Consider the following 12,205-nt stretch of genomic DNA (forward strand, 5'->3'; position numbering starts at 1 on the left):
CAAGTTAGGGAAGGCAGCAAGACAAAAGGCATTCCAGCCAGGGAGATCAATTTTCCTGGAAAGCTTTGCCACCCACTCCTCTCCTGAACATGCTGTTGGGGGTTAGCAAAGGGTATTATTTGGGGAAACGCTGGCGCGGAGCACTCCACATGGGTTGAGCGACAATCGCCCCACCAGGCGGCTGCAGAGGATGGGGCTTGCGGTCCAGCCATCCATCTGGAGGGCACCGGGCTGGGGCGTGTGCATGGCGAGACAACTCCCGTGGCGAGACAACTCCAGGGTCCCCCGCTTTGCACAGCTCAGCGCCCCGCCCGAGGTGCCCCTTCTCACCAGCGTGAGCTTGATGCGCGTGGGGAACACCTTCCCGTAAGCCAGGCTCTGGATGAGCACGATGACCGGCGTGGTCATGGCCTTGGCCAGCTGGTACGTGCCGATGGTGTTGTTCTGCAGGGACAGGTTGGTGAAGACCACGAAGCCGCAGAAGCTGAGCGCCAGCGGCAGCACCTGGCGGGGCCGCAGGCTCTTGGGAGCGAAGACGCCCAGCGCCTGGCACACGTAGAGCCCCAGCCAGGTGACCGCGAAGTGCACCAGCGTCAGGCTCAGGTTGGGGAAGCCCGTCCGCACGTACAGCCACTTGTTCAGGAAGACGATGCAGATGGAGGCCACCAAGTTCGCCAGCAGCCCCGTCGCCAGCCGGGCCCGCTCCGGCAGCCAGCCCATGGCGGCTCCCGCGCCCGGCTCCTCATCCACGCCAAGCGGGACCGCGACAGCGGCAACGGCAGCGGCAGGAGCAGCCACCGCTCCTCAGAGGGCGGCGGCGGCACCGGCAGCAGCCGCCACCACCGCCCGCGCCCTCCCCCGCCTCCTCCGCCTACGCCCGGGCCACGTGGCTCAGCGCAGGCCCTTCCGGTGCCACGCGCGGGTAGCTCCGCCCAGGCAGAGGCGAGGCGGGGCCGGGCGGAGAGCGCCCGCGGCCTGCCCTTCCCTGGGTGCCTGCCAGGAGTGCTGGGCTGCAGAAAGGCTGCCTTGTAGTGGTCGTCTACGGAGCGATGCTTGGTGGAAAAGGCCGCGTCGCTTTCGCAGGCGCTGCTGAAAATGAGGTTGGATCCCGGCTTGGGGAACACTCAGAGCAGACGCACTGAAATCTCCGGGACAAGGAAGCCGCGAGTCGTGGGCGGGCTCTAAGCCTGACAACGCTTGGCCCGAACCCGGCGTCGCCAACTGCGGTCTGCAAGCAACTCCGGAGACGATGGGCTCCGCAGTGAATGAGCGGCTGAAAAGGCTGGCTGCAGCTAGAGCAGAGCTTCGGATTCCCGTCGGGGAGGCACCCCCTCCCGCACGCATCTTTTGGAGTGCTCAGGCGCAACCCTGGCGCTCGCTCGAGGGAACCCTTCCTCGCCTAGGTAGCCTGCGCCGCAGTGCTATAACCTTTTGCTTGGAAGCAAGCGCCATTGCATGCAGGAGGTCTTAGACATGGCTGGACTTAACGCTATATATTCATCGTAGTTTTACTGCCGTCCATCAACGTATGTTCCCCAGGCTGCTTTAAGAGTTGAGAAAAAAAATGCACGATTTAAAATACAACCCAAAACAAAAATGCGAATCTTTCTTCGAGGTGAGGGCAATGGGTGGTTGGTAGGAGCCAGAACCTTGCGATAGCGCATAGGAAGTTCTTTCCTCTGTCCCAGAACCTTACTTTCCAGGGAAAGAAGCTCCCTGACTTCCGAAGGAAAGCAGTTACAGATGGAACAGCAGTGGGGCCGAGTTCTCCCGCTGCTCTCTTTGCTTGATTTGTTGTTCGTATAGCAAAAGTTGCGCCCCACCTAGCTAAGGAGAAACAGAAGCCCAAGTTCGCGACAGTTGGGTTCTCGGACCAAGCTGGATTACTAATTTTGGGAAACCTGAGTATCAAAAGGTTGCAGGGAGTATAGCTGAAATGCCGAGAGGCAAGGGATAAAACGCTCTAGAAATTTACAATGCTTGCTATATATCGATGCATTTGCAAATGGGGTACCTCCAATGACTCCCCGAAGAAGTGTGAAGCTCCCTTCGCACTTAACTGGGCGAGAGTGCTTGAGGGGTACTGCGCAGGGAGCTTTTTTTTTTCTTTTAACCCCACATCTCATCAGGCTGGGCATCGTATTAGTATAAAATGGGAGAATTGTTTTAGGGCTGCATGCAAAGCGAGCTGCTTAACCAGGCCCACCCTGATTAGTACAGAACAGGCAAGGCTGTAGCCAGTCTTCCGCGCTATCCTGGAGATTGTGCGGCCCACTCCTCAGTCCTGCTCAGCAGTCAGCCCAGTCAAACATGATCCTGTTGTACAGCGGGGCAAATTCTGAAGCTAGCTGCCTGTTATTATTTACATTGCTGTAATCTTACTGTAATCTTACCCCCCCCCCCGCCTTCTGGTCATATTTCCCCCTTTTCTGATTTTGACAGTCACTTGTTCTGTTTGCTGAAAAGGAATAAGGAAATCTAACTGTCCTACATTGCACAAGTGCTGCTCATTTTTTTTTAAAGTAGCCCAAGAATGGAGACATTTCTGCCTTGTCAGGGAGAATTTCCAGCATTATCACATGCAAGCAGGACTTGTGACCAAATGTGATCCTATCCTCCTAAGAGAAGTAAGCCATTTCACACTGCATCCTGCAACAGAACACCTCAAAATCCTTTTCCTGCCTCAAATCTGTTGAAAGCTGCTTAGAGATTCCTGTTTGTATTACTGTGGCATACAAATGCAAAAATAAACAAACAAAGGAAAAGTCTCTCCTCTATGCTGTACATACAGTTTGGGGTTTGGGACAAGCTGCCAACCCTGCATCTGATATTGCCACGGATAATTTTCATTCACCCATTTATCTATTTACACTTTCTAAATATGAGATTCTCACGAGAATGGGAAAAGGTGTCTTTCTTTCTGAAACATCCCTGGGACAGGGAGTGCTTTTAATTTCCTAAGTACATCTTCTGTCACCTCCCTGCACAAACTCTTCTAGGCTAATTTCCTCCATCCTTGCATTTTCCTCCTGCTTCAAGAACACATCTCAGTTGACATCATTCTCTAGTTCTTTCAAACATGACTTAACCAACAGGCAAAAATATGCATGCCTGACTTCCAATTCTTTTAGATGTCTTTTCCTCCTCCTCCCCGGAACAGAAAAATGTATTGTTCATGCAAAGTAATAACTATTTAACACATCTGTGATTGCATAATACCCAGATCACTTCACTTTCACTTCATAAAGCCTTTGATAACTGCTTAAAATATCAAAATATTTTAAATATATTATGAAATAGTGCTTTCAACAGCAGAATTCTTAGAACTTCAACACTGACATGTAATTTGACACTTTGTCCTCCTCTCAACTTGCAGTTTTTGCTCAGAACTTCCCAGCAGAATTTAACATTTACAGCAGCACCCCCATATCTGCAGAAGATGGGTTCCAAGCCGCTCAGCGGATGCCTGAAATCACAGATATTAGCAAACACTACTTTTACAGGAATTAGGGGTACAGGACCCCCACAAAAGTGGAAATTCTGTGACTCTAAGAGTCTTTGCACACACTGAGAGACAAAACATGCAAGGCTGGCTAGTACTGAGACAAGTAGCACGGGGTCCGCAAATAGTTGCAGTTTTCCCCTAAAGATATTTGCAATGTTTCCACTTTTGTGGGGGTCCTGCACGCCTAACCACCACCACCATGACTATGGAGGGCCGACAGTCAACCTAAGTTAAGTGAAATCACAGTAACTAAGACAGCAGGTAAGGGGATTCTGCTGTACTTTCTAATACAGAACTTACCCAAACAAGATTGCTAGACTGAATATAGTAGATAGGGCTTTTCTTCTGTGGAAAGGTACTCAAAGATAGGATTTTAGCCAGAATGTATTTTTGCTACTGCAGTGCTAGACTGTCATGAAACACACCATAAATTCTGTTGTTTTGGGAAGAAGGGGCCTGTATCTGGATGGGGACCAAGGTTTTTTGACCTTGGAGAAAAGAAAAAACCCAGGTTCCATAGAATATTGAGGGCTTGGCATCTCAAGTGTAGCTGCACACTTTTTGCATACAACTTTCTTGCCAGTCACTATATTCTGATTGTTTCAGTTCACCAGTGTTAAACCTTTACAAATTTCAGAACTTGCCTCAGAGCTCCAACCAGAGAAACCTCACCATAAATTATTTTCTATCTTTTGTGTTGAGACCAAATAGAAGGAAAAATAAAGAAAACAACACCTTCTAAAACAGACCCTGAAACTCAATATTGTGTAAGCAGCTAAGCCTACATGACTCAGCCTTTAAGATCATCATCAAAATTCCCCCTGGCTATCTGACTCACCTGGACCTATGATAACTAAAGATATGCAAAATACTGTCTATCAGCTCCCACCCTTTCCTCACCACAAAATAAAGAGCTCAATATCTTAATTCTTGATGTCTAATGGCTGAAAATTCAATTTTTCCAGAATCCAGTAAGCAATCTCAGAAACTACTGCGTTTATTTTGTTTACTAAATCCTAACAGGAATCCCTCAAACTTGCCACCTAGAAGAACAAGCTCCTGTCTCTCCAGAGAAGGTGCTCACAGCTTCCTAGTCACTCCCTGTCAGCAGATAGAGAAGTGAATCCTTGCATTGTCTTTTATTTTCCTAAGTAGCTCCTACACTAATTATTCTCTTTCTTCCTGTTTGTTTTAATATTCCATCCCACTCCAAACTCCAAAACCCCTCAGCCTTGGAACTCCTGGTTATGCTTGTATGCTTCTTTATTCGCATTCTTCCTAAATTCCTGCATTTGTTTTAACTGTCTTCTCCAAAACCCTCTCACAATCCCCCACAACAGTCTATCTGTGCTCCATTTGAACAGAGTGAAACTTGTTTCTCCCCTAAAATTTTATTTCCCGTAATGAGCACTTCTATTACCTCTCTCTTGAGCACAATTCACCTAGCCTCAACATTGACTTAAATTGTTACCTTTACCCATCTCGGTATTAATCTAAGGTTCTAATTCCCCATATATTTCAAATCATTTAAAAGTTTCTTTTAATAAAAGAAATAATTGCTTCTAAAAGCCTCACTGTTGTCTGTAATTTTCTAAGCCTTTGTGGCATCAAGTTTTCCTAAGTGCCAAAACTCAACACCAAAAGATCAACACTCCTGTAAGCGTTTGGTTTACTTGTAAAGTACATGTCCATGAAAATTTTGAAAGAGAGGCCTCATATCTGTGCAAATGACTAGAAGGCAGTCAACCTGGCAAATCATAAGCAACCTGCTTGAAGTGACTCATTCTGTACATGTAAGTGCTAAGGGATTTTGCTATATTAAACCAAACTGTCATTTACAATTTTATTGAGAAAAATACAAATGTTATCTATGTGAATTGTCATATTAATCTACAAAAATGGATAGAACACCTTTAAAAACAGTATGAAGAAACTTTATGGCATTAAATCCAAACATTCCCTTCCACCTTCTACTGGAGGAGCAGAAAGTTTGGAACCAACCTTGTACTACCATTTGCTTGTACTTCCATTCAACATAATTTAATTACTTAAAATGATGCAACTAAGACTGAATTTCATATCCAAGGGGATCAAGGCCCTGATCCAAAAGCATGAGGGAAGACTCCCTTAGCTTCTGTAACAGTTTCCGGAGTTCATCCTTAGAAAAGACCTGAAGGAAAAGAAAATTAAGCATCATTTAAGCTAGAAATTACTTTATAACCATTATATGAGAAGCAAGTTATTATGAACAGCTTAAATACAAGAAAGAGACATGGCATTCATTTACAATAATCCCAAAACATGGGAATTGGATTTTTGCTGGACTCTAGTTCAAAAGAGCTTTTTAAAAACCAATCTACCCTCCTTCCTTCAGAGTGCCTTCTCCACCTGGGAAGCTAACATGTAACAAAGTAAAACATTCAATAAGTAGATTCTTAGCTGCCATGCATGCTACACTAACAATGAATGTAATTCTCCCCACTGATGCTGTCAACTACTAGTCTACCAACTTATTTCAGTTCTTCACAATGAAAGCCAATGTGGTGTGGTGGTTAGTGTTGGACCTGGGAACCTGGAGATTCAGGTTCTAGTCCCTGCTCAGCCATGACACTCACTGGGTCACTTTGGGCCAGTCTCAACCTAATCCACCTGACAGGGTGGTGGATGCTAGGATAAAAATGGAGTGGACGACTGCCACACTGGGTTTCTCACAAAAGGGTGGGATATAAATGCTATGGAATAAGAATAAGAATAAATGTGCCCTATTCCAGCTGTTCACCCATTCACTAAAAACCTAGTTAAACTACCATTTCACCCTATAAACTCCATGTAAAATATGCATACGCCTTCATAGTCTGCCTTGCATTGTTTGGGGTCATTGATACAGTATTCTAGTGAGACCAAAGAAATGCTTGTTGGACTTCCTCAACTAAAACCAGAGTAATTAAAACACAAGCTATGTGATAGCCTAGAAAACTCTGGTCTTAATTTACCATGTAGAGTTTGTGCCGGTCAGACGCAATCAAATCGGCAAGCCGCAGGTCTTCCTGATACTGCCCCGTGCTGTGTAATACAGTATGAAGGAGGAAGCACATCATTGGCAAGCAGAGTTTCCTCAACATGATCATTTGATGAGTACGCTCAGGGTCATCTTCAGCATCCTTAATAAGAAAGCATAGATTTAAGTTTAAGTAAAAATGCCCAGCAAAACTGCATCTTACCCTGTTCAAATATTTTAAGACCATATGCAAATGAACACATGCAGACAAATAATAAAACATGACAAATGCTAAACCTTACATCCATTCCAACTCAGCCCTTACCACCATAGCTTAGCAGAGACTTCTCAAATACATGACTTTGGATGTTCAGTGTAAAAGAAGGCACTAATTGCTGTACTTGAAAGCCAGAGGATTTATGGTCTTTTGGTTATTTCTGCATCTCTCTGTATAGGCAGTGTTCATGTGGTAAGCAGTTCTTGGTTTAGGGTAAGCAAGAACTTAAGCAACTGCATAGCAGCCAGTTAAAATAGTAGTTGTTTCCAAGCTATTATCAGGTAAGACTAGCTTTACAAGTCTAACCAAAATAAATATGTCTTACCTCTCTCACATCCACCATCCACCCTCCATCGACAAACAGTAAGACATTATACATTTTTTCTTTCACATCAGCTGTAAGAGCATCTAAAAGACCTTTCCAAATACCATAATCTACCTGAAAAAAGAAAACAATTAATAATCCAAAAACACTATGATTTTTAGATTACATTTCATTGCATTAATATATGAATAACCCTAAAGGGGGAATGAAGAAACACTATCTGTGCTTGTTTCTGTTTTGTTCGTATATTTTTAGGAATTTCTGAGTAAGGCTACTGCAACTGAGTAGGCCAGAAGCCCAGTTTTGCTATTCTATATTGAACGTATGTCAGTCAATTCTTTCTTAGTTACACTTCCTACAGAAGGAAGGCATCAAGCCAAATTTGAATATGACTAGAAGAAGCTATTCATGATTTAGAATGACCACGGGGTCAACAAATGTGTCTTGTCAGTAGAAGTTCTGTAAAAGGAACGTGAGCATGTAACCAGGGGACTTAAAAGAGTCAGAGACAACTGTTGATGTCTGAAGAGAGTAGAGCAGAGAAAGAAGAAGTCTGTCTCTGATATGAGAGTCTGTAAGAACCTACTGGAAGAAGACCTGAAGACTGAACCCGGTTGCTATGGGGGAAGTAAACTGCAGTGTTTGGGTGAGTTCAAGCTTCAAACAGCAAGCAAAGTCCAACACCAGAAAGCTCCATGATAAAGTCTCACCAAGGTAATGTCAACAAGGAGAACTTGTGAATCATCTGAACCCCAAAACCAGGTCTACCGTACTGCACAGGATCAGTTCTTGACAGTGAAAAATTGACGGGGTTGGAATTTTGGGAAATCTATCCCCTTATGAAAACAATTCCCTTAAATACATTGTTTTTGTTCCTCTTGTGGTGTCAATACCATGCTTATATCATAAGGAACAAGGTTATCGGGTTTCTAAAAAGTATGGGGCATTGCATTTGGAGGGGTAGCAGTTATGTGTTTTATGGAGAAAAACCTTGTGGCAGGGAGTTCCACAGATTCATGTCTCAAAGTTTTAAAAATGGGAACAGTAATGGGAAATCCTATGTAGGAACATGGGATGATGGATGTTGTACTTTGACATATCCAGATGTCACCAGGTAGGAGAACAATTAGTTATATGCAAGTTGGATGAGTAATCCACACTGATGAAAAGAGATAATATTTGGGGATAATAATTTATATTTCAGCATCTTTTATTCATCAGTTTAAAAAAGCTCTTTTCATTTACCTCATATTTCTTCTCTTTAAGTTCATGTGCCACTTTTTCAGTGAAACTTGCTTGTGCAAGCTGACCAGGCTTCTGTGGCACTGAATTCATGTGCTTAAACCACTCATTGAAAGCTTCATGAGCTTCCTAAATTGGAATAGAGGTATTTTGTCAGTTTCACATAGGTTACTGGGAAAATACATACATTTAAAGAGCACCTGTGTTAATGGAGTGCTTTGACGTCCTAACTGCTAATAAATATTCTGAATATCTGGCCAATTCAGATTTTTTGCATTTCTTTCTCAGTCCTAGACCAAATTAGGATCTATTAAACTAACACTATTAAAATTTCTCAACTATATTTAAGAGGAGGTATTTCAAAGATACTAATCTAAGCAAGACAGAAACAGTTAAAAAGTAAATTCCCAACCCACACTAATTGACTATGATTGACTTTCAATAGGATTCAGTTCTAGAAAGAGTTTGGCTTACATTATAGGACTTAGCTTTACTAGGTTGGGTAATTTTAAAAAGGAGTCCATATGTATGAACAGAAGGCATTTCTCTCATATCTAATATTAGCCCACCACACATATCTGGGACCAGGAGGCTGATTTCTTAGGTGCTCCTCTTTGAAACTTGCTCACAGTCTTACCAAATATGCTCTAATACATAAATGTTCTCTAATAGCATTGTCATCTTCAGCTGGAAGTGGACTATCCATTCCTTGCTCCTCCCACTGATTGTATATTTCTGCTATTGAGTCTTGTGGAATCTTTATAAAGACGTCTTTGGCTGCTTCGTATTTTTTAGAGGCTGTAAAACATAATATTTCAAGAATATCAGTAAGTTATGTTGATCAGTTAAATAAAGGTAGTGCTTGATTTCAGACTCATCATGCTTTGTTTTTTCCTTAAGTTTCAAATCGGTAACATTGCACTACCTAAGAATTTCCTCATTATAGCATTGCTTTGCTTAAGTGCTTCGGCCCTCTGAGCAGGATTGAATACCAGCCAATCGATGACATCAATCTTCAAGCGATCATCCTGAAAATAACATTAAAAAAAACTGCAGTCACTATGTATAACAACTTTACTACAGTCAGCTTTTGAAGATATTAGAAGCTGAAGTCATTGGTCAAAATCTAGACAAATGTGTGACCAGCTCTTCATGCCCAGTAGTGCACTGATCTTGATGCATCACAAGTTGCAAAATCCTGTTGAATCTTTGGCATTTCTGGAGTAGTTTGCAAATATGTAAATATTGGGGGTACTTTTCCAAGAACAAAGAGACCTTCTGAACATGTGGAAGGTCTTTATTATGTCCAAGGCATCTTTCTGGATTTTGGCCACAGAATTCTCAAGGGTTTCCAACAATAAATGCTAAATGAAAACAGAAACATGACCTTAAACAGAACATAACTGTCCCCACATTTTTATTTTGGTCCAAATTCTTGTCTACTTCATACCAGTACTTCCCAGTCATGACCTGTCTGTCATTTAAATAAGGCTGCATCATAATCAGAATGTTGGCACCCTACAGTCACGTAAAAATAAAATGGAGCAGCATGTTTTGCAGGAAGGCAGAGGTCATACTGTAGGTCAAATCTGCTTCTTGTGGAGCAAACAGGTTTTTTTTGTCTCAGGTCCATCAATCTGATAATATAACCTTGGGGGCATTTCTTGGGGTTTTTGAGTCCAGTTCAACTGCATCCTTTTCTCAGTTATAAGATCTCAAGATGCATATCAATTTTACTAATCTGAAATCTTTTTCCTTGCAGATACTTTCTCAAACAGAATTATTTATCACACAAGCGGTACTTAGGCTTATACTACAGTAGTAATGCAAGAAGATAATTTTAACAGTATGCCTATGCTTCTCTTTTACTGTTGATCTCTCCACTCCCACCCTGCAACATGCCACCTTTTTGGGGAAAAAATGGGCAGGAACTATACGCAAAAATTATGAAGTTGAATTTTTCATCTAACAATTTTTGCATTATAGCAAACACATTTTGCATCACTCCTCACTCACCTCTGTTGTGCCTGTATCTATTGCAAGATCATGATGTGTGAACTCACTAGCATCTTTTTTGCGAATATTTTCAACCACAGTTTTTGTTATAGTTGCAACTTCCAAACCTGCATTTGAAAGGAAGAATATACAACAGTTGGGTATTAGAAAACAGAAGCGATTTACAAGAACGGGAAGAACACATTGACTGAGGAGTACTACTAAGGTTAATCAGATCCTTAGTTTGGTTAGACCACTTATTGCAAAATTTATTCCCATTAAATGTTCCCTAAGAGGATGCCACCCTTCAATCAATTAATCTCAGAACTCCTTACCTGCCTCTTTTGCTAACTCCAGACAGTGATGGCGTTGCTCAGTCTCTGTGACATCTTCCAGGAATGCAGCATACTGAGCAATAGCTACATCTTGAGGCAAGTGGCTGACATAAAATGCTATGAGATCTGTGTGCTTCTCACATATCAACCGCTGTAGCATAAAAAAGTTCAAATACATAGTATGAAGTGTTTGCTTTATTGCAGACCCATTCTATATTTCACTTAAGTGCACTTTCACAAGAAGTGAAAGAGAAATATACATGCCTCTTTGTGTGTATCCCTTAACAGCTACTTTGATGACACCCTGCACTAGAAGGACCACTTGCTGGCTATTTATTCAGACACTGATCACTGTTATGCAAGTGTGCTGAAAACAGTCACAAAGTTTCTGCTGTCTGTGACTATTAACTGCCAACTTTCTGTTTGGAGAGTGAAAATTGTTCTGGCTAACTCCTAGACAATATGATGAAACTGAAGACTTACCTGAATATAGGTTTTCAAAACATCAACTGACAGTTCCTCCTTAAGGGAAAAAAAGTTTTCAGTTTAATACAATTACCAAACACCAACTAAAATTCTCTGCTACTATGCTGTCATTCTAGAAGATCTACATAGATCTATGCAGTTAGCACCTATACTAGTTGTAACCATTTTTCATGTTACTTTGAAGACATAGGACTAATCTCAAATGAGAACTGAGCATTGTTGAAGTCTGGTCAAAAAGGACAAAGATGCAAGCCATTCCTCAAGAGTTTGCATGTGATCTTTGATGATCAATCATTCCATTATTTCTATTTTGGAGGAGAAATTATTTTGTACTGTCAGCAAAAGGCAGAAGATTTGTTTAGGTTTCCCAATTTCAGACACAGTAGAAAAAACAAATAATGACAGGATATTCAAGCTAGCTCACAGTCAATTGTAGGGTTCGTTAATACACATAAACGGACCTTACATAATTAATGGAGCACTCCAAGTGTGGCTGTAAAGATTGTATGCAAAAATCTATCAATATTTACCTCCATTCCCTCCATATATTGATGCTTGCTCTGCTTTAATTAAACTGCAACTGCTTGTAGCAATCCCTGTAGAAGGCACTTTTCAATTTATATACTAGTAACAAAAATCACCAGGATTCATCAGGAAGAATGTCCTTCTTGTTCGTATAAACTGAAGCTCAATCCACACAAGACAGAGGTCCTGTTGGTTGGCGGATCGGGCTTCGGGGAAGGTGAATTGAACCTGGATCGGGCTTCGGGGAAGGTGAATTGAACCTGGTCCTGAATGGGGTTGCACTCCCTCTTAGGGACAAGGTCCACAGCTTGGGAGTGCTCCTCGACCCAGAGCTTTCACTGGAAGCTCAGGTGACAGTGGTGGCGAGGAGCACTTTCTTTCAGCTTCGGCTGATCCATCAGCTGCGCCCCTACCTGGAGAACGACTGCCTGGCGATAGTGACACAAGTGTTGGTGACTTCCCAACTTGACTTCTGTAATGCACTCTACGTGGGGCTGCCTGGATACTTCAATTGGTT

The 12,205-nt window shown here is 42.6% G+C and overlaps 2 protein-coding genes across 2 annotated transcripts in view; both read right to left on the reverse strand.

The window, feature by feature from the left end:
• The window catches only part of SLC35E3 (solute carrier family 35 member E3), a 9,188-nt gene extending 8,353 nt beyond the window's left edge, over positions 1-835 (reverse strand). The window contains 1 exon segment of the mRNA XM_044449889.1: positions 321-835. Within this exon segment, the coding sequence (XP_044305824.1) occupies positions 321-720 (400 nt within the window). The 5' untranslated portion in view covers positions 721-835.
• Positions 836-5,334: 4,499 nt separating this feature from the next.
• The window catches only part of NUP107 (nucleoporin 107), a 30,405-nt gene continuing 23,534 nt past the window's right edge, over positions 5,335-12,205 (reverse strand). Inside the window, exons 20-28 of the mRNA XM_044449908.1 lie at positions 11,161-11,199; positions 10,678-10,828; positions 10,364-10,470; positions 9,273-9,375; positions 8,985-9,145; positions 8,351-8,476; positions 7,106-7,219; positions 6,499-6,666; positions 5,335-5,675 (exon numbers count right to left, since the gene is read on the reverse strand). Coding sequence (XP_044305843.1) covers positions 5,568-5,675; positions 6,499-6,666; positions 7,106-7,219; positions 8,351-8,476; positions 8,985-9,145; positions 9,273-9,375; positions 10,364-10,470; positions 10,678-10,828; positions 11,161-11,199 — 1,077 coding nt within the window. The 3' untranslated portion in view covers positions 5,335-5,567. The remainder of the gene's footprint in view (positions 5,676-6,498; positions 6,667-7,105; positions 7,220-8,350; positions 8,477-8,984; positions 9,146-9,272; positions 9,376-10,363; positions 10,471-10,677; positions 10,829-11,160; positions 11,200-12,205) is intronic.

The sequence above is a fragment of the Varanus komodoensis genome, unplaced genomic scaffold, assembly GCF_004798865.1.
Source record: "Varanus komodoensis strain SLA01 unplaced genomic scaffold, ASM479886v1 scaffold61, whole genome shotgun sequence".
In the NCBI taxonomy this organism is placed as follows: Eukaryota; Metazoa; Chordata; class Lepidosauria; order Squamata; family Varanidae; genus Varanus; species Varanus komodoensis.